At 40.8% G+C, this 23,104-nt stretch overlaps 1 protein-coding gene across 26 annotated transcripts in view; it reads right to left on the reverse strand.

The window, feature by feature from the left end:
• LOC126284064 (GTPase-activating protein CdGAPr) overlaps positions 1-23,104 on the reverse strand; it is a 718,807-nt gene that overhangs the window by 20,593 nt on the left and 675,110 nt on the right. For 13 of the 26 annotated variants that reach the window (XM_049982674.1, XM_049982669.1, XM_049982663.1 and 10 more), the window contains 3 exons: positions 22,004-22,204; positions 20,781-21,882; positions 1,232-2,350 (listed from right to left, as the gene is read on the reverse strand). In XM_049982674.1, the coding sequence (XP_049838631.1) occupies positions 1,232-2,350; positions 20,781-21,882; positions 22,004-22,204 (2,422 nt within the window). The remainder of the gene's footprint in view (positions 1-1,231; positions 2,351-20,780; positions 21,883-22,003; positions 22,205-23,104) is intronic. The other 13 variants (XM_049982683.1, XM_049982670.1, XM_049982676.1 and 10 more) reach the window with 1 other exon arrangement.

Here is a 23,104-nt window from a genome sequence, read left to right on the forward strand (position 1 = left end):
AAAGTTCTACAATTGGACTTAATCTTTATTGTGATCTTTTATTTATGTATTAGTTGCTATTGTTATACATGACCTGCACCCTAGAAGATACAGCTGTCCGTGTTTCACTGTTGCTCCAGCCTAGCACTATGGAAGGCTTAGAGGGGGAAGAGTGACATAAGCTTAGCTGAGAACTATCATGAGTGGGGCGAGGGGCGTGGTGAGTGGGCAGCAAATTTCATCTTGCTGCGAACCATGGAAATCTGCACTGCTAACTTATTAACTGCTTTTTATGAACATCTACCATTTAAACTGCAGTTTTCCTGAACCCATTTGTACTTAGAATTGAATTAATTTTAAAGTTTGCCAAATGTTCAACAATAGCATACATTTCTGCAGGAGATGCTAAAAGTCTAGACTGTTGTGGACACTTGGCGTGAGGTACGATGCAAAATGATTGGGGGTGGGGTGGGGTGGGGGGTTGTCAACTGCTGGTTATACACATCCATTGAGAGAGTGGCGCGTAGACAATACATTTTTGTAGTAAAAGATATTGTAACATTCTCACATCAGTATAGAAGTGGAATCTGCTTTGTCAAAAAAACACCAGCCTGTAACATACTCGGGAGAGACAGCCAAATATTTGTGACAACTCTACTGTTAGGACGATGATGATGATGATGATGATGACGACGACAATGATGATGATAAAAAATAGTGGTACCACATGTGATGGTCTAAACAAAGGATGCAGTGATCAATTTCTTCTGTTTATTTTATTTCTCCTTGTATTATGAAATGGCAACTTACGTGAACAGATACCTCAAGTCCCCAATAAAAGTTTGTAATTTTGATTAGTTGCAATATGTTAAAAAGCAAGTTTTTCTCAAGGAACTTTTTAAAAAAGTGGGGGTCATCTTATAGTTGGGTAAATATGGTACTAATGAGAATAAAACCTCTATAATACTACACATTATAACAACAAAACATGAACAAATAAATAAAATACAAAAATAAAAATAGTTTGTTTCATTATGTGAGTGTATAAGTTATTAGAAAACTATCAGAATAATGTCATTTTATAGGGGACTGAAGAATTAAATAAATTCGACAAAATGAGACCAAGTATAAAACCACAGCTCTTCACATTTCTACTCTCCAACACTAACATTACAGACAGCTCTCTTGTGCTGTAATACAAAATGATAAAAAATTAACAGCACACATTTTCTTTTTTCATTTTTTTACTGACCTTGACTACGTATTTCCTCCAATTCTTGCTTCATCCGCCTCTCACGCAAAATCTCGCGTCCAATCTCAGATTCAAATCGACGCCTATTGCTGTCCAGGGGTAATTTGGAAGTGGGGCTGGTTTCACGAACAGGACTGCTTCCTGAGGAATCACCAAAATCTTCTGTATCATCCAAATTTGTTTCCAAGAAAGGTGTCGACCTGCTACCACTTCCAGAAGATGTGTTCCTTTTTCTCCTGTGAGGGCTGGTTTCTGCAGATGGTGCACTGTCTTCTGAGTTTTCTTTGTTACTCTGCCTGGAGAGTGAGTTTCTTTCACCACTAAGAAAATTTTCCCAGAAGTAAATATCAGCATTATTTTTTCCCACATAATTATTGTTATTACTACTGCAATCATCCATTGCTGAACCTGAAGGAATTGTAGCACTTTCTATTACTTCTGGTGGGTTTTGACAGTCATTATGGTCAGCTGGAGATGCCTGCAGTGTCCTTGAATATTCACCACTATGATTAGAGTATTCTTCTGGCCCAGTCACGTCCGACGGTTCACTCTCATTGACGCTTTCCTCTGCCACTCCAGGACTACTAACAATATTATTCCCACTGTCATAACCTACATTCCTAGTATCACATAGTCTGTTATCACTTTTCTGAACACCTCCTCTTGGAACATAAGGATCTGTAACTACTGTAATAATATCACTTTGAGTATATGATGTAACACCAGAAGCAAACTCCTCTTGTACACTCTGTGGTGATTTCTGGGATCTTTCTTCTGTTCTCACATTAGCAGAGGCTGCAACACTTCTACCACCTGCAACACTTTCTGTAACCACATTGCAGCTTTCATCATCTAGTAATTCCGAAATTGAACCATCATTAGATGGAGTATCTCTTGTCGAAACAAAAGCATTCTTCACATCATTAGTACTAACAATTTCTGTTTTTTTATGTTTTAGATCACCATTATTTTCTAACTCGTTGTCACAGACTGCGGTATCTAACAGTGTTGTACTTCCTGCTATATCTGACCCCAGATCCAAATTGGAACTTGTGTCCAATGTTTCATGGTGGCTACTGTCGGAGGGACTCTCACTGATTCTGCTATCTGCTTCTGAAACTGTAACAATACTCAGTATCACACATTTGTAACAAACTAAAATTCACAGCTAAATACACCAAAAACATTTAAAATCACAACAGCAGCAAAGCTATAAGAAGCAAAACTGAGCCACACTCTGCAAGAAATTAAGGTAAATCCATAAAACTTATTTTTTATCATTCGCTGAGTATGGATGCAAAGAGCATCTGGAGGAATTTAAAATGAACCTATAAATTCATGGCTCTAAGGACACAGTAACACTATGGGAAAAGATGTCAGGCAAGGTGCTAATGCAGTGACCAGTAGTGTGTGTATGTGTGTGTGTGGGGGGGGGGGGGGGGGCTGTCAAACTAAGAACCCATAAAAACTCCTATTTTACATGTTTCTATTATCTGCTTTCAGTCTATCTGGTCAACATTCCAAATGATTTAAAGTATGTACCAGTTTCCAATGCAGAGTGCAGTGGTACTGTGAAAATCTAAACTTTACTCACTTGGCAAATCATAAAGTGGACTGCTTTTCATCCTCTTTTTTTTCATACCAAGTATAGAATAAGTAACAGTAAACTTGGATGACTGCAATTGGTGCAGTGTAGCACTGAATTATATTTCCACCATTGGATGTGCTGCTATTGCAAAAAACATGCTATAGCTCACATAACATATTTTTATGATTGAAAGACTTCATCAGCATGGGGCAGTTTTATTGACTGTTCTTCCCCCCTCCGTGCAGTGTAATCTGCCATGCCTGGTAAGGCTCTGCAGGTACCTACAAAACACCAACAAGGACACAGAGCTCTACAAAGAGCAGCGTTGGCTGATTCATGGTCTCTTCTACTCAACTTGCTGAAACATCAGTCACAAAGCTATGCTGAAACATCAGTCACAAAGCTATGCTGAAACATCAATCACAAAGCTATTTTAACCGTAGCACAATTTAGTGGTAATGGATCTAGGGTTAGATAGTAGTTCAGATTCTGGCTGTAGCAGATACTTTCATCAATATGGCCTGTAAATCAAGGAGAGGCCCTCACAATCAGTTTTCGATTACCGCACTGTGTCCCACTACTATGGGTTAAAATGTAATCCTCATATCTGTTTCTCAAAATGTGATCCTACTGATGATCCACGAGTTGAATGAGAACATCTGCTTCACAAGCTGTGACGTGGTTTCAAATGGAACAGTGATCCAAAAATGTATAATACATTTCTTTACTTCACTTCTATGATAATAAATATTGTAGGTCCTCAGACTACAGGTTTGGGTCAACAATGACTGTCTTCAGATCTGCAGCAAAACACAAATACAACTAGGGGAAGTCTACAGCTTAAAACAATAAAATAGGCCATACATGTGACAATTAAGTGCTTAAAATGCGACGAGGTGTACCTGTCCAATATACTGGAGCCATAGTGGCACTGTCAAATGCTAAACACAAAACTAGCAGCCCCAGCATCATCACACACATATAAAATGTGGTATATACTACAGTCATCTTGTCAGCAGTGCTACTGTTCAAAACAAACTGCTGTGTAGTAGCCACAAAATGTTTGTGTCACAAGCTCAGCAGATGTCACTTCTGTAGGTGCACACATGTTCAAAAATACAGCCAGTGAAGTCTGTAACAGACTTACCAGTTGTTAAAGTCATCACAGTAATAAAACACAATAAATTAAGGCATGACAAAAATCAGATTATTAAAAAGGAAAAAGTTAATGGACAATATTTCTGATACACTCTAGTGGTGAATTTCAGATGAAAATACAAACGCATAACTAATAACCAGCTTATGGAGTACACTGAATAATATACAAATGACAAAAACAAACAGCAAAAGAAGCCCAGTGAGCGGAAACATACTGTAGCAAACATTCAGCACCCTCTGTTAGTGCTACCACCAGAATGCCGCATAGGTGAGAAGTGGTTGGAGGAATCCAACAGCCAGAGGTCCCCTAATACCCTGCAACATGCCGTTCTGAGAAAATACTGATAAAATACTATACCAGTCCATTAACAAGATTATCTAGTTAGTGAAACATTTTATATAAACAGAGAAGGGACAAGAAAACACTAGTTATACTCTCAACATAAGAAAACATTGGGCATTTTCCACTATTTGTTTTTTCATTTTTATACTATTCTGTGTATTCCATAAGCTAGTTATTACTTACATCTTAATATTTTCATCTAAAATTTGCCACTAGAGCATATAAGAATTATTGTCCCTTAACTTTTTTCCTTTTGAACAATCTAACTTCCGTTGTGTCTGTAGCATTTTATTACTGTAATGACTTTTACACCTGGGAAGCCTACTACAGACTTGACTGACTGTATTCTTCTTTTTCTTTTCATACAATTATATCATTGAAGAATGTGTATACACCTACAGCAACATTTCTGGTGAGCTAGCAACACAATCAATTTGCGGCTAGTGTACAGCAGTCTGTTTTCAACAATAGCACTGCTAACAAGATGACTCTAGTATATAACATAATTTATAAATGTGAGACAATACTGGCACTGATTTTGTGTTTGGCATTTGACGAGGCAACTATTGCACCAGTGTTTTAGGATATGTTATTTATAAAACAGATACGCCTTATCATATTCAAAGCACATAATTTTCACATGTATGTCAGTAACCCTTTTCTTCATGGCCCATTCTATTGTTTTAAACTGTAGACATCCACATGTCATATTGGTGTTTTGCTGCAGATCTGATGACGGTCACTGCTGACCGAAGCTATTTGTCTGAGGACCTACAATATTTGTGATCACAAACATGAAATAAAGATTTTTAAGAACATTAGTGCTCCTCTAGGTGCTATCAGAAATGTTTTCTACAGACACTGTGTTTCACCCTCCGCCCCTATCATCAACTACACTATGAAACTCAATGCTATAGTTCACAACTATCTACACAAAACAAACATACTAAGTAATACAAATCACGCATCATAAAACAACAGTTCCAGTATTCAAGAAAGAAAATATCCAGTCCTATTAGGTGGCTGAGCAAACGCTTCACATCTCCCAGCCAACGAGACACATACATACCCCCCTCTCCTCTCTGTCAATAACTGTCAGCAGGACACAATGGAAAAGGCAAGTCATGGTAAAACACATGTATGACATACAATTCTACATTCTTTAAATCTACTGAGAAGAGCTAAGTTTAAAGACTTGCTGAATGTACCATCTTATTACCAGAAAACATTTCTTCCACAACAGTGACTGTGTGCCAAGCTCAATGTTCACCATGTACTGGTAATTTCTGCCTTAAGATCCACCCCTCCCCAATAACAACACTGTGCACTCTGTGCCTGATGTCATTGTGGATGTATAAGTCTAATACCAATCTGTTGCAATCTTAGGGTGCAGGCTTTATGACCACCTTGCAAATTCAGTAATCAAAAATGCAAAATGTGAAGATAAAAATTTCCCTGCAAAATGCATAATGAACATTACAGACATGCTTAACCTTCAATTGTTATGGTGATGAGAAGGAAAGTTGCCACTCACCATATCGTGGAGATGCCGACATGGAGATAGGCACAATGAAAAGACGCTCACAATTACAGCCTTCGTCAACAATACACACACGCACACACACACGGGCGCGCGCGCGCGCACACACACACACACACACACACACACACACACACACACACACACACACACACGGGCGTGCGCACGCACACACGCACAAACGCAACTCACATACACAACTGCTATCTCAGGCAACTGAAACCACACTGCAAGCAGCAGCACCGGTGCATGATGGGAGCGGCGACTGGGTGGGGGTAAGGAGGAGGCTGGGGCAGGAAGGGGGAGAGATAGTGATAGTGATAGTATGGTGGGGGTGACAGACAGTGAAGTGCTGCAAGTTAGATGGAAGGCAGGGGGAGGGGGAAGTAGCAGAAAAGGAGAGAAATAAAAAGACTGGGTGAGGTGGTGGAATGATGGCTGTGTAGTGCCGGAATGGGAACAGGGAAGGGACTGGATGGGTGATGACAGTGACTAACGAAGGTTGAGGCCAGGAGGATTACGGGAACATATAATGTATTGCAGGGGAAGTTCCCACCAGTGCAATTCAGAAATGCTGGTGTTGCTGGGACAGGTCCATATGGCACAGGCTGTGAAGCAGTCATTGAAATGAAGGATATTATGTTTGGCAGCATGTTTAGCAACAGGGTGGTCCACTTGTTTCTTTGCCACAGTTTGTCAGTGGCCATTCGTGCAGACAGACAGCTTGCTGGTTGTCATGCCTACATAGAATGCAGCACATTGGTTGCAGCCTAGCTTGTAGACCACATGACTGGTTTCACAGGTAGCCCTGCCTTTGATGGAACAAGTGATGTTAGTGACCAGTCTGGAGTACGTGGTAGTGCAAGGATGTATGGGAGAGGTCTTGTATCTAGGTCTACTGCAGGGTTATGAACCACGAGTTAAGGGACTGGGAGCAGGGATTTTGTAAGGACGGACGAGTATATTGTGTAAGTTCATTGGACAGCAGAATACCGCTGTGGGAGGGGTGGGAAGACATTTCTCATTTCATGGCACAATGAGAGGTAATCAAAACCCTGGCGGAGAATGTAATTCAGCTACTCCAGTCCTGTGTGTTACTGAGTTATGAGGGGAATACTCCTCTGTGGCCGGATGGTAGGACTTTGGGAGGTGGTGGGAGACTGGAAAAATAAGGCACAGGAGATTTGTTTCTGTACGAGGTTGGGAAGATAATTACAGTCAGTGAAGGCTTCAGTGACACCCTCAGTATATTTCGGGAGGGACTGCTCGTCACTGCTGATGCAATGACCACGGATGGCTTCTGTACAGAACAGACTTCTTGGTATCCTTAACTTTCCAGTCTCCCACCACCTCCAAAGTCCTACCATCCAGCCACGGAGGAACATTCCCCTCTTAACTCAGTACCTCCCAGGACTGGAGCAATTGGACTACTTTCCCAACCAGGGTTTCAATTACCTCTCGACATGCCCTGAAATGAGAAATGTCCTGCCCACTATTCTCTCCACCCCTCCCACAGTGGTATTTTGCCGTCCACCGAACCTACACAATATACTCATCCATCCTTACACAACCCCTGCTCCCAATCCCTTACCTCATGGCTCATACCCCTGTAATAGACCTAGATACAAGACATGTCCCATACATCCTCCCACCACCATATACTCCAGACCGGTCACTAACATCACCTATCCCATCAAAGGCAGGGCTACCTGTTAAACCAGCCATGTGATTTACAAGCTAAGCTGCAACCACTGTGCTGCATTCTGTGTAGGCATGACAACCAACAAGCTATCTGTCCACATGAATGGCCAGTGACAAACTGTGTCAAAGAAACAAGTGGACCACCCTGTTGCTGAACATGCTGTCAAACATAATATCCTTCATTTCAATGACTGTTTCACAACCTGTGCCATATGAATCCTACCCATCAACACTAGCTTTTCTGAATAGCACAGGTGGGAACTTCCACTGCAATACTTTTTTTTTTGTCATCAGTCTACTGACTGGTTTGATGCAGCCCGCCACGAATTCCTTTCCTGTGCTAACCTCTTCATCTCAGAGTAGCACTTGCAACCTACGTCCTCAATTATTTGCTTGACGTATTTCAATCTCTGTCTTCCTCTACAGTTTTTGCCCTCTACAGCTCCCTCTAGTACCATGTCTTAGCAGATGTCCTATCATCCTGTCCCTTCTCCTTATCAGTGTTTTCCACATATTCCTTTCCTCTCCGATTCTGCGTAGAACCTCCTCATTTCTTACCTTATCAGTCCACCCAATTTTCAACATTCGTCTATAGCACCACATCTCAAATGCTTCGATTCTCTTCTGTTCAGTCCATGTTTCACTACCATACAATGCTGTACTCCAGACGTACATCCTCAGAAATTTCTTCCTCAAATTAAGGCCGGTATTTGATATTAGTAGACTTCTCTTGGTCAGAAATGCCTTTTTTGCCATAGCGAGTCTGCTTTTGATGTCCTCCTTGCTTCATCCATCATTGGTTATTTTACTGCCTAGGTAGCAGAATTCCTTAACTTCATTGACTTCGTGTCCATCAATCCTGATGTCAAGTTTCTCGCTGTTCTCATTTCTACTACTTCTCATTACCTTCATCTCTCTCCGATTTACTCTCAAACCATACCGTGTACTCATTAGACTGTTCATTCCGTTCAGCAGATCCTTTAATTCTTCTTCACTTTCACTCAGGATAGCAATGTCATCAGCGAATCATATCATTGATATCCTTTCACCTTGTATTTTAATTCCACTCCTGAACCTTTCTTTTATTTCCATCATTGCTTCCTCGATGTACAGATTGAAGAGTAGGGGCGAAAGGCTACAGCCTTGTCTTACTCCCTTCTTAATACAAGCACTTCGTTCTTGATCGTCCACTCTTATTATTCCCTCTTGGTTGTTGTACATATTGTATATGACCCGCCTCTCCCTGTAGCTTACCCCTACTTTTTTTGGAATCTTGAACAGCTTGCACCATTTTATATTGTCGAACGCTTTTTCCAGGTCGACAAATCCTATGAACGTGTCTTGATTTTTCTTTAGCCTTGCTTCCATTATTAGCCGTAACGTCAGAATTGCCTCTCTCGTGCCTTTACTTTTCCTAAAGCCAAACTGATCGTCACCTAGCGCATTCTCAATTTTCTTTTCCATTCTTCTGTATATTATTCTTGTAAGCAGCTTCGATGCATGAGCTGTTAAGCTGATTGTGCGATAATTCTCGCACTTGTCAGCTCTTGCCGTCTTCGGAATTGTGTGGATGATGCTTTTCCGAAAGTCAAATGGTATGTTGCCAGACTCATATATTCTACACACCAACATGAATAGTCGTTTTGTTGCCACTTCCCCTAATGATTTTAGAAATTCTGATGGAATGTTATCTATCCCTTCTGCCTTATTTGACCGTAAGTCCTCCAAAGCTCTTTTAAATTCCGATTCTAATACTGGATCCCCTATCTCTTCTAAATTGACTCCTGTTTCTTTTTCTATCACATCAGAGAAATCTTCACCCTCATAGAGGCTTTCAATGTATTCTTTCCACCTATCTGCTCTCTCCTCTGCATTTAACAGTGAAATTCCCGTTGCACTCTTAATGTTACCACTGTTGCTTTTAATGTCACCAAAGGTTGTTTTGACTTTCCTGTATGCTGAGTCTGTCCTTCCGACAATCATATCTTTTTCGATGTCTTCACATTTTTCTGCAGCCATTTCGTCTTAGCTTCCCTGCACTTTCTATTTATTTCATTCCTCAGCGACTTGTATTTCTGTATTCCTGATTTTCCCGGAACATGTTTGCACGTCCTCCTTTCATCAATCAACTGAAGTATTTCTTTTGTTACCCATGGTTTCTTCGCAGCTACCTTCTTTGTACCTATGTTTTCCTTCCTACCTTCTGTGATGGCCCTTTTTAGAGACGTCCATTCCTCTTAAACTGTGTTGCCTAGTGCGCTATTCCTTATTGCTGTATCTATAGCGCTAGAGAACTTCAAACTTATCTCGTCATTCCTTAGAACTTCCGTATCCCACTTCTTAGCGTATTGATTCTTCCTGACTAATGTCTTGAACTTCAGCCTACTCTTCATCACTACTGTATTGTGATCTGAGTCTATATCTGCTCCTGGGTACACCTTACAATCCAGTATCTGATTTTGGAATCTCTGTCTGACCATGATGTAATCTAATTGGAATCTTCCCGTATCTCCCAGCCTTTACAAGTATACCTCCTCCTCTTGTGATTCTTGAACAGGGTATTCGCTATTACTAGCTGAAACTTGTTACAGAACTCAATTAGTCTTTCTCCTCTTTCATTCCTTGTCCCAAGGCCATATTCTCCTCTAACCTTTTCTTCCACTCCTTCCCCTACAACTGCATTCCAGTCGCCCATGACTATTAGATTTTCGTCCCCCCTTACATATTGCATTACCCTTTTAATATCCTCATACACTTTCTCTATCTGTTCATCTTCAGCTTTTGATGTCGACCTGTATACCTGAACTATCGTTGTCGGTGTTGGTCTGCTGTCGATTCTGATTAGAACAACCCGGTCACTTAACTGTTCACAGTAACACACCCTCTGCCCTACCTTCCTATTCATAACGAATCCTACACCTGTTATACCATTTTCTGCTGCTGTTGATATTACCCGATACTCATCTGACCAGAAATCCTTGTCTTCCTTCCACTTCACTTCACTGACCCCTACTATATCTAGATTGAGCCTTTGCATTTCCCTTTTCAGATTTTCTAGTTTCCCTACCATGTTCAAGCTTCTGACATTTCATGCCCCGACTCGTAGAACATTATCCTTTCGTTGATTATTCAATCTTTTTCTCATGGTAACCTCCCCCTTGGCAGTGTCCTCCCGGAGATCTGAATGGGGGACTATTCCGGAATCTTTTGCCAATGGAGAGATCATCATGACACTTCTTCAACTACAGGCCACATGTCCTGTCCAATACATCTTACGTTCCCATAAACCTCCTGCCTCAACCTCTGTTAGTCACTGTCCTTACCCATCCAGCCCATTCCCTGTTCCCATTCTAGCACTACACAGCCGTCATTCCACCCCCACACCCAGTCTCTTTATTTCTCTCCCTTTCTGCTACTTCCACCTCCCCCTGCCCTCCATCTAACCTGCAGCACTTCACTTACTGCCACCCCCACCATACTATCCCTCCCCCTCGCCCTCCCAAACCTGCAGGTGCGTCAATTGTTGACAAAGGCTAATGGCCAAAAGCTGTAATTGTGAGAGTCTTTTTGTTGTGCCTATCTGCGACTCAGTATCTCCACTATAGGCGAGTGACAGCTTTCCTTCTCATAATATTCTTACATTCCATTTGGAATTTTCCATTGTTTAATTGTTATGGTGACTTATTTGTAAATGAAATTTTATAAGCTAAAGTGATAAATGGAGACACACCTATCATGATTATTTTTAATATTACTTTTTTATGTTGTTTTTCTGTGCTCTGTAGTTCCTGTCTACATTTTGCTATACTGTGCACTTCTCCAGTAATTAGTTGTACTTTATAAGATGACCTTCTGACACTAGAACACAGTTATTACTACTGAAATATATTTTTTTCGTATTTCATATATTATTGTGATTATTATTTGATCTCACTGTTGTATAAATATGGTGAACTATATACAGGCTGGCAAAGGGAAACAAGAAACTTTCTATGTTCGTGTTTCAACACTATATTGCCAGTAGTTGTTTGGAACCAATATTTATTTGTTGTGAACACGCTGCCACTTAGCAATCTTGCTGCACTCGTACGGTACAGAACACGATATCGCCGTGAGTACGTTTTACAAGCAGGATGATAGTGTGATTGCTGCTTATAAGGTATTTCGACAGCACTACCAGCTAGGACACCATGGATATGTCTTATCTACTCGTGCACTTACAACATGGGTGTGCAAGTTTGAAGAAACTGGTTCAGCAGTGAAATAGAAGTGTCCAGGTGATGTTCCCTTGGTACGCATCCCAGAGAACATTGTAGCTATTCGAGTTCCCATCAAGAGGAGCCCCTCACTCCTCCATTCAACTACTCATCTGTGCTGGAGACTGGGCAATGAAGCATACAAACGTTACTGCATGAATTTATGTTCCACCCCTGTAAGTTACAGACTGTGCAGCAGTTAAATCCACAAGACACTGTGTTATGTAGGGAGTTTAGCAAACGGGTGTTGGCTAAAATAGACAATGATGCCAATTTCCTTAACAGCATATGGATGTCAGACAAAGTCCCCTTCACCTTAATAGTTAAGTTAAGTAACAGAATTTCCGTTACTAGGCATGGGAAAATCCTTGAGAATTTCACAAATGTCCATTACAAAGTGCCAAGCTTATAGCATGGTGAGCTGTATGATGTCATTATATCACTGGCCTTTTTACTTTTTTTATGTAATGATGGCATTGCAACAACAATAACATTTGCACGGTGTGTTGATATTCTTGAAACATTCTTTACACTGAGACTGTACGATCTTAACATCGAAAACATATGGTTTCAGCAGGATGGAGCAATGTCGCATACTGCTTGACAGTCACTGGAAGCCACTTGCTGACTGTTTGGAAAGTGTGTCATTTTATGTAATGGTGTCATTTCATGGCCTGCAAGTTCCCCTGATCATAACGTATACGAGTTCTTCCTGTAGGGAACATCTTAAAAGTAATGTGTACAGCTCATGCCCATCAACTGAAACAGAAGATTTAAAATGAAATAACTGCCATTACCTAAGACATGCTACACCGAGCATTCCAGAGTTTCCATAATAAGCTATTAGAATGTGAATGCCAAAAGGGAGTACACTTTCTTGAAGACATTTTGAAGAACTAAAGAGACAGTTTGTGACACTTTGTAATGAAGACATAAATGGCACGCTGTTTACATGCACACTTGACAATAAAAAGATTTTTCCTGTGTTTACTTGTGCAAATTGCATTACTTCAAAATTTAGAATTCCCTCTGCTACCATGTATAAACTACATAAACATTTGCAATTACAATAGTATGTGAAATGTTAGACACACACTTGCAGCATAAGGGAGTCAGTATTGTGTTAACTCTGAAACTGTCAGAGTGATTGACCAAAACAGAATCTTTCATATTGTAATTATTCTTTTGATGAGTCGAATGGTAGCTGTCAAGAGCAATGGTGGTGGCAGAACATCAAGAAAGGGAGGATGCAAAAGATGGTGGCGTTTGTGTGACAGAGAGGAGAATAAAAGGTATCTGTGATTGTGAGCTGCAACACAAAAACTGTATGATTAAATTACTATTAGTCTACATCTGTGTGAAAGGCTTGTTAGTGGTATATAGATAAACAACATAATTTTTCATGAAATGTGACTGCAAGCTCTGGTGATCATTTACCTAACTCATTACATGGTACATGATTCTAATCCAACTGTCATGTATTCTGAGTGCCATGCTACAATTGACGATTTAAATGATACATGACACTCAATTCTATTACCAGAAAGTAAATGTTAATAATTCTCAATATGAGATTTAGATTTTTTTGTAATAATTAACTCCTTGATCAAACTTGTTTAATAATAACAGAAGTTTTGGAATTAAAGTTTGTGAATACAGCTGAAAAGAATATGACTGAATAATTTCCTTTTATATTTTATCTTACTGATTAATTGAGTATTTATTGTAACAACATGTATTGATGTCTTGGCTGTCACATTCCAACAATGTCATTGGGTTGTGCTCTGCCGAAAGTAGTAATACCTCTTTCACTATAGCTTTGATATGTTGGTGGCAGAAGCAGATAAATTCTACAGCTCTGACCTCCCACATATCTACTGTCCCTACATGCAACAATATTTAAGTTCCCTAGTTTTCACCCACTGTCTTGTTGAGTAAAGAGGTCTTCTAATGCCTGGGTAAAAAATACTTTGTGTATGTGATAATGTAGCCACAAAACTTGCAGAATAGATAGCAGATTCGAACATGATATAGGCACTGCATCCTATGTAGAACATTATGCAAATGAATATGAGATAAATAATGAGTCTGAGAGTGAAAAGACCACATTTTAAAGAGTGATAATAATACAGATACTGAGCAAGATGTAGAAGTGATGATTCAGAGGATGTGGCTGCAATTATCTCAATCAAGCTGTAAAGGAAAAAATCTACGCCACGAAGAAGCACTTGCATTCATATATCATGCCTGCTATGAGGTCCACTGTGCTTGAGTGGAAGAGCCAATGTGAGGTCGTCCCACGAAAAAAGGCTTTGAGAGATTTATTTTTTGCCATTAGAAGTGAGTGTTTACTTCTTAAAAATCCTTAAATATATGTTTAAAATATTGTGATGTATACATGTACATTCCGATTTTCTGTATATATAAATAAAATAGAAAGAAACTTCCACATGGAAAAAATATATTAAAACAAAGATTCCAAGACTTACCAAGCGGGAAAGCGCCGGCAGACAGGCACAATGAACAAAACACACAAACACACACACAGAATTACTAGCTTTCGCAACCGGCGGTTGCTTCTTCAGGAAAGAGGGAAGGAGAGGGAAAGACGAAAGGATAAGGGTTTTAAGGGAGAGGGTAAGGAGTCATTCCAATCCCGGGAGCGGTAAGCCTTACCTTAGGGGGGAAAAAAGGATAGGTATATACTCGCGCGCGCACACACACACACACACACACACACACACACACACACACACACAGACATATTTAAAGGCAAAGAGTATGGGAAGAGATGTAAGTCAAGGCAGAAGTGTGGAGGCAAAGATGATGTTGAATGACAGGTGAGGTAAGAGTGGCGGCAACTTGAAATTAGCAGAGATTGACGCCTGGTGGATAACGAGAAGAGAGGATATATTGAAGGGCAAGTTCCCATCTCCGGAGTTCCGACAGGTTGGTGTTAGTGGGAAGTATCCAGATAACCCGGACAGTGTAACACTGTGCCAAGATGTGCTGGCCGTGCACCAAGGCATGTTTAGCCACAGGGTGATCCTCATTACCAACAAACACTGTCTGCCTGTGCCCATTCGTGTGAATGGACAGTTTGTTGCTGGTCATTCCCACATAGAAAGCTTCACAGTGTAAGCAGGTCAGTTGGTAAATCACGTGGGTGCTTTCACACGTGGCTCTGCCTTTGATCGTGTACACCTTCCGGGTTCAGGACTGGAGTAGATGGTGGTGGGAGGGTGCATGGGACAGGTATTACACCAGGGTTGGTTACAAGAGTAGGAGCCAGAGGGTAGGGAAGGTGGTTTGGGGATTTCATAGGGATGAATTAGGAGGTTACGAAGGTTAGGTGGACAGCGGAAAGACACTCTTGGTGGAGTGGGGAGGATTTCATGAAGGATGGATCTCATTTCAGGGCAGGATTTGAGGAAGTCGTATCCCTGCTGGAGAGCCACATTCAGAGTCTGATCCAGTCCCGGAAAGTATCCTGTCACAAGTGGGGCACTTTTGTTGTTCTTCTGTGGAAGGTTCTGGATTTGAGGGGATGAGGATGTGGCTCTGGTTATTTGGTTCTGTACCAGGTCGGGAGGGTAGTTGCGAGATGCGAAAGCGGTTTTCAGGTTGTTGGTGTAATGGTTCAGTGATTCCGGACTGGAGCAGATTCGTTTGCCATGAAGGCCTAGGCTGTAGGGAAGGGACCATTTGATGTGGACTGGGTGGCAACTGTTATAATGGAGGTACTGTTGCTTCTTGGTGGGTTTGATGTGGATGGACGTGTGAAGCTGGCCATTGGACAGATGAAAGTCAACTTCAAGGAAAGTGGCATGGGATTTGGAGTAGGACCAGGTGAATCTGATGGAACCAAAGGAGTTGAGGTTGGAGAGAAAATTCTGGAGTTCTTCTTCACTGTGGGTCCAGATCATGAAGTTGTCATCAATAAATCTGTACCAAACTTTGGGTTGGCAGGCCTGGGTAACCAAGAAGGCTTCCTCTAAGCGACCCATGAATAAGGTGGCATACGAGGGGGCCATCCTGGCTGTTCCCTTTAATTGTTGGTATGTCTGGCCTTCAAAAGTGAAGAAGTTGTGGGTCAGGATGAAGCTGGCTAAGGTGACGAGGAAAGAGGTTTTAGGTAGGGTGGCAGGTGATCAGCGTGAAAGGAAGTGCTCCATTGCAGCGAGGCCCTGGACGTGTGGGATATTTGTGTATAGGGAAGTGGCATCAATGGTTACAAGAACGGTTTCCGGGGGTAACAGACTGGGTACGGATTCCAAGCGTTCGAGAAAGTGATTGGTGTCTTTGATAAAGGATGGGAGACTGCATGTAATGGGTTGAAGGTGTTGATCTACGTAGGCAGAGATAAGTTCTGTGGGGGCTTGATAACCAGCTACAATGGGGCGGCCGGGATGATTGGGTTTGTGAATTTTAAGAAGAAGGTAGAAGGTAGGGGTGTGGGGTGTCGGTGGGGTCAGGAGGTTGATGGAGTCAGGTGAAAGGCTTTGTAGGGGGCCTAAGGTTCTGAGGATTCCTTGAAGCTCAGGAATGGGATTACCTTGGCAAACTTTGTATGTGGTGTTGTCTGAAAGCTGACGCAGTCCCTCAGCCACATACTCCCGGCAATCAGGTACCACGGTCGTGGAACCCTTGTCTGCCGGAAGAATGACGATGGATCGGTCAGCCTTCAGATCACGGATAGCTTGGGCGTCAGCAGTGGTGATGTTGGGAGTAGGATTAAGGTTTCTTAAGAAGGATTGAGAGGCAAGGCTGCAAGTCAGAAATTCCTGGAAGGTTTGGAGAGGGTGATTTTGAGGAGTAGGATTAGCATCATTTTTCTTTGTGGCAAAGTGATATTTCCAGCAGAGAGTACGAGTGTAGGACAGTAAATCTTTGACGAGGGCTGTTTGGTTGAATCTGGGAGTGGGGCTGAAGGTGAGGCCTTTGGATAGGACAGAGGTTTCGGATTGGGAGAGAGGTTTGGAGCGAAGGTTAACTACTGAATTAGGGTGTTGTGATTCCAGATTGTGTTGATTGGAATTTTGAGGTTTTGGAGGGAGTGGAGCTGGAAGTGGGAGATTGAGTAGATGGGAGAGACTGGGTTTGTGTGCAATGAGAGGAGGTTGAGGTTTGCTGGAAAGGTTGTGAAGGGTGAGTGAGCTGCCTTTCCGGATGTGGGAAACCAGGAGATTGGATAGTTTTTGAGGTGTAGGGTGGCATGCTGTTCTAATTTGCGGTTGGCCTCTAGGAAAATGTTCTGAACAGCCAGTGTGGATGTGGGAGAGGAAAGATTGAGGACTTTTATTAAGGACAGAAGTTGACAGGTGTGTTCATTGGCTGAGTTGATGTGTAGGTGAAGGATTAGGTGGGTGAGGGCAATGGATTGTTCAGTTTGGAACTGGTATAGGGAGTGAAAGAAAGAAAGGTTGCAGCCAGAGATGGGAACTTTAAGTGTGAGGCCTCACACTTGCTGGTGTGCTTCCACAAGCAGTGACACATATGGTATGGACATCACCTTCCTGAGCACTGAATACCATCCTATGCAATGGAGGAGGGATGCTCAGATGGCACCAGCAAAAAGGTGCTCCGATAAGAGGTGAGGGGGGCCGCAGTAACCCCAACCCACCGACGTTCAGCAGGAGATGTGGCGCTGACCCATTACATGTTATTTAATCAGCCCACATTGGTGTACAATGTCTAAGCTCACTCGCTAGGAGTGGGCACTTTCAGACAATGCCAACAGCCAAGTATCAAGAGGAATGTGTGCATCCACCATCCAGTGCCACGACATGGAAACATCTAATGCTTTTGTAGTTAACCCCGGAGTAGAGTGTTTCTGGCTCATCCTGTAATGTTCCATGCAATATCTAACTTCACTCTGCTGGTTATACTGGTACCAACTGGCAGTGTACAAGGACACTGTATTGAATTTGTTTTTGGTTTCTGTTTTAAAATGATTTATTTTTTTATGAGTTTTCTCAATTGTGCATGTGAGTGTAAGGGTTACATATATGCCATTGAGCATCATTACTGTGTTGTATTCAGTAGTTACCCATTTATTTAATATTCTGTTTTTCGTCATATTATGATTATGAAGGCCATCTTAACAAAATTACTCTAATTGCACTATACTTATAATATAGTGTTTACTGTGCTAGAGGAATAAATTACAATCTTGATTATTAGATTATAATTTCTCATATTATTTCAGTTGAAATACCTCAGAATTGATAGCTTATTCCAATTTATTAGGTACCCCATACCCAATAATGACAGTCTAACTAAATTGTGTGTGTGTGTGTGTGTGTGTGTGTGTGAGAGAGAGAGAGAGAGAGAGAGAGAGAGAGAGAGAGAGAGAGAGAGAGAGAGAGAGATAGAGAGAGATCAACAGCACTTCTATTGCAGCACACAATACATCTCTTATCTTATCCTAATTTAGAAGCATCGGTTTGGTTGCCTGTCATCTCATAATTATGTTGGGTTCAATTTATGTTCAGATACTGAAGTAGTTTCAGATAAAACTTGTTTCAAAAATACATATAAGACATTGCATAAAAGGCACTGAAATCTATGCACCAATCAAGAAGAAGAAGACGACCTTTATGAAGAGTTACAATGTTGATTAGTGACAGCAAATTCCATTACAAGATGTTAATGGACAATTTTAATATGAAAGTAGGAGAAAACTTATAGAGTAATTCTATACTGGGAAAATTCTCTTATGATACTAGAAATGACAAACTTCAAATGTTACCAGAATTTGTTGACAAAATAATATTTGTCCTTAATGTACTCTTCCAGAATATATAGGAAACATATAGAAAAACAACATGGCAAGGACCATATACAACTAAAAATAAAACTGACTGAATTGTGTCAAATAATAAATAAATTGTATCGAGAATGATGCAGCATTAAACCACTTGCAAGCTGCAAGTGTTCATAACATTTTAAGATGAAATGTACAATCTAGAGGACTCCTCAAAAAGGAATCAGAGAACAGGGAGGTGTGCCACATTAAAACACCAATCAAGAATTTCAGTGTCTTAGAAATTAAATATTATAAAAACTTATATGCAAACTACAGTTTGCTAGTACAAAGAAACCAAATGGAAAGAACATCTCAAGTGGTATTATTCAGCTGTTGAAGACAAGGCAAGGGATTCAAACACTAAAAGGACATGATAGAATAGGCTAAATTAAACAAAGCTGTCCAGAAATATAGCGACAGAGATCTGCATTCTACATCCATTCTCTGCAAACCATTGTGTAGTTCCTGGCAGAGGGACTTGTAAATATTTTTATCTTTACTACACAGTACCTATAGGAGTTCCGTGATGCCTCCTCACAAGTCAAACAACCCTGATACCATTAATTCATGCTGCCCTTCTCTGCATACATTCAGTATTTGTGTTAGTCCTACAAGTGCGAGTGCCACACACATGAGCAATATTCTAGGATGGTCCCCACAAATTGTTACATCTACACATATTTGTGTGAGTTGGCTAATTCCAGTCATGACTCACCAATATTGTAATTGCAGGATATTATGTATCTGAAGTGCAAAATTTTACCTTCTGAAAATTTAAAGCAAGTTACCAATCTTTTGACCACTTTGAAATCTTACCAGGATTGGGCTGAATGTACATGCAGTATTTTTCAGACAGTATTTCGTTATAGGCAAAAAGTCAGAGGTTCTTATTAGTATTGTCTGCCAGGTCATTAATATACAGCAAGAACAACAAAGGTTCCAATATACTTCCCTGGCAAAGTACTATAGTTACTTCACCATCCATGATAATATGCTGATCCTCCCTACCAATAAATCCTCAATCCAGTCGTAAATTTTATTTCATACCACATATGATCATAGTTTCATTAAGAAGCTTTGGTGTAGGACGGAGTCAAACGTTTTTCAGAATTCAAGAAATACTGTAACCACCTGATTGGCTTTATCCATAGATCTCAGGAAGTCATACGAGAAAGATTTGTGTGAAGTTTAGCATGACTGGTATTTTTAAAATCCACATTTGTTGGCATGCAGGTGGTCATTCTGTTCGAGAGCTCAGGATATGAGAATAAACAACGAGAACTTTTTGAGAGAGAAAGAGAAAATTGCATACGGTAACCAAAATGCATAAGCATCTGAACGGGGGTGAGGTGGACAAGTGGGGTACACTTGCCCCTCCTGGCCTCTGGAACATGTAGCTTTTATTGCTGCACCAGTCTCATGCTTTTCTAGAAATTCTACTGAAACTCAAGTTCAGTCTAATCCATCATTGAATTGCTGAGCACAGTTGGAAACATTGTGGTCTTGGCAATTACTACACAAGTTAAATTTGTTTGTTTGCTAAACTGTTCATGATAAATTGTGGAGTCACTGTGGTTTGACAATGGTGTTGGCACCATTTTACAATGAAGACAGATGTGAACATTTGCACAATAGTGCCAAAATAGCATCCCTTAACTTTTTGCTGTTGTTTTCCCACATATGCCCTTACTGCACACCAGCAAGACCAAAATATCTTTCGATCAGATTGGTAGAAAGAAGTTAGGCCACGAGAATGCACAGTAGCTACATCAATAAAGCTTTGAAGTGGATTCCAAAAATTTGTGAAAAAGAATGAGATAAAGACATAATGGAAGGTGGATAGATAACACCAAAAAATAGGCAGGGCTGTTATGGATGCATACAGCTGAAGAACAAAAAATAATGGAAAAGTCTAGAGGTGGCTTGTATTCAATATTAGATGTCAAATGGATGATGTTAATACTTTACCTGCAGTGTAAGAGATGAAAACTCTAAACAAAAAATAAGCAGTCTGATGGACTTATCAAAATATCAGAATAATCATCAATATCTACCAGATACCTGTTGCAAACATTCCACATCACCAAAATCAATTTAACAAATTTTATTTTAAAAAATGGCTCCTAGACTTATTTTCAAGTGCCATATCACTAACCTGTTGTTTCCCCAAGTAACTGATTTACTTCGTGAACTGATCTTCTTAATGTTTTTACTTGCTGGTACAAATCAATACCGTCTGTGACCAAAGGACGTACATCTTCATAAACATGTTCTTCTGGGGCATCTTCATATAGATCTGTGGGTTTTAGATTTTGCACTTCTTTTACTGGAAGAACGGGTTCATAGTTGTGGATAATGTTCTGGTAGACATTTTCCGAGGTCCTGTTTGGTAAGTTCTGATAAACATTGGAAAATGCAGAATGTAATGGCGAGCCACTTGGGGACACATTTTGATAGACAGCTGTTACTGAAGGCGTCTTTGCCTGTAGGTGATCATTTTCTGCTAAACTACTGCTGCACGATTTCGTTGAACTACTATCACTTCCACACTTATGATTCACACACTGAGGAATATTTTCATATAACCTATCATCTTTGTCACTACTGCAGCTTTCTGAAACTGGGAAAGCCCCAGAACACACTTCACTATTCATATTCCAGTTTGCATCTTTAACTCCTTCTTCACTTGTGACACTGTGTTGTAAAGTAGAAGATTTCTCACTCACATCATCGTAACACGCACTGTTCAACACATTATTTGGCACATCACAAGACAAAGATTTTGCTCTCGATACTTCCTGGTAAATGGTATCACTGTCACTTGCAGCACTGCTGTGCCTACGGGGTGACGCCGTGCTACTAACATTTTCATACGCATGCTGAGATTTTTCACTTTCAGACTCTTCACAATAGGCACTAAGCGACACATTCTGATAGACGCCAACATCTGCATCACTTTGCGTACTACAGTAGGATTCCGTTAGCCTCCTCCCTGCCAAGTCATCAAAAGTGGTCCCAGGAGATCTCTCGTCACAAGAGCCTTCCTGATGAGTACTACTTGACTTTGTATCAGACATCTCGTGGTACGTTGGAGACCTTTCATCACCTGAAGCGTCCCTATATGTGCTGCTAGATCTGGCACTTGACATATCCTGGTACATGCTGGTGTGTGGCCTGTCTGGATCAGGTGTCTCAGGGCTACTGTCCAGCAGAGGGCGGTAACCAGGTGTCGATGGAGGTGAACTGAGAGGGTGCACCTGCAACAATGTGAACATTCTTTCAGTATACAAACTGAAAAAAATATACTGAGGGAAGCAAAAAAAAAAAAACAAATTTTTTGTTCCACATGAGCAAATGACACCTAGCCTTTGAACTTACCTCAGCATGCACTGTTACTTGCAAACCACTATTAATACCAACTGCCGAAACAGATTCAGGACTCTGACTATCAATGTAACGCAGCTCATCGTGTGGAGAACACCCGAGTCGCTGCTCTAAACGAGAGCGCTTCGAACGTGGGGATGGAGGACCTGCTGGTCGCTGCTGTCGCTTTGGGGATGCTTCGCCTGCAGCACTCTGCTGTGCAAGAGAAAGTTTTTACATGGTAATTTCATGTACAAATGAACACCAAAATTTAAAAAAATATAGAGAATATAAATTTTATCTTTAAGCTGCCTACCCATTACCCAGACCGTAGCCAATATGCTATAGTCTCCAACGTGATACTTCTCAATGTACGACAAATATGAAGAGTCAGGAACTTTAGTTAACTTGTCCTTATTATTGTATACTATATATTAATAATTCATTTTCGTAGACTGTTACATTGCTACATTTGATTTCTCTGTTGTGAGTGTGGATGCTGCTTTAGTTACAACAAAACATGCAATTTACAAAAATTATTTGTTACTTAGGAGAGGATCATTCAGAAAGCAAAGAAAGTTTGTCTCCCAGATATGTTCAACTATTCTTCATATAATCATTCAAAAACTAAGGCAGTTGTCACAGTTTAACATTGGTCTATATGATCAGCATATTATATGAGAACTGTTAAAAATTATCCAACTTCTATCCATACAAGCAATCTTTACTCAGATATAATTGTTTGACACTGGTCACCTTCAAAAAAAGTAGTCCCTCCAGTTCTACTGAGTTAGGTAGTGCAATGGTTGTTAGCACACTGGACTCACATTCAGGACGATTTCCCTAAATCGTTTCAGGCAAATGTCGGGATGGTTCCAGGCCATGGCTGATTTCCTTCCCCATCCTTCCTTAATCCGAGCTGGTGCTCCATCTCTAATGACCTCGTGGTCGACAAGACATTAAACACTAATCTCCTTCTCCTCAGCTTTTACACACCTCTCCACACACTGCTGCCACTGTTGGAAGCACCACTGGAAAGCCTCTTTGGGTATGGTGCATAGTTGCTCCATTGAATTATGCATAATATAGTCCTTGTTCTGAAACCTGGTCCTTTTC

This window comes from Schistocerca gregaria, chromosome 8 (genome assembly GCF_023897955.1).
Source record: "Schistocerca gregaria isolate iqSchGreg1 chromosome 8, iqSchGreg1.2, whole genome shotgun sequence".
Taxonomy (NCBI): Eukaryota; Metazoa; Arthropoda; class Insecta; order Orthoptera; family Acrididae; genus Schistocerca; species Schistocerca gregaria.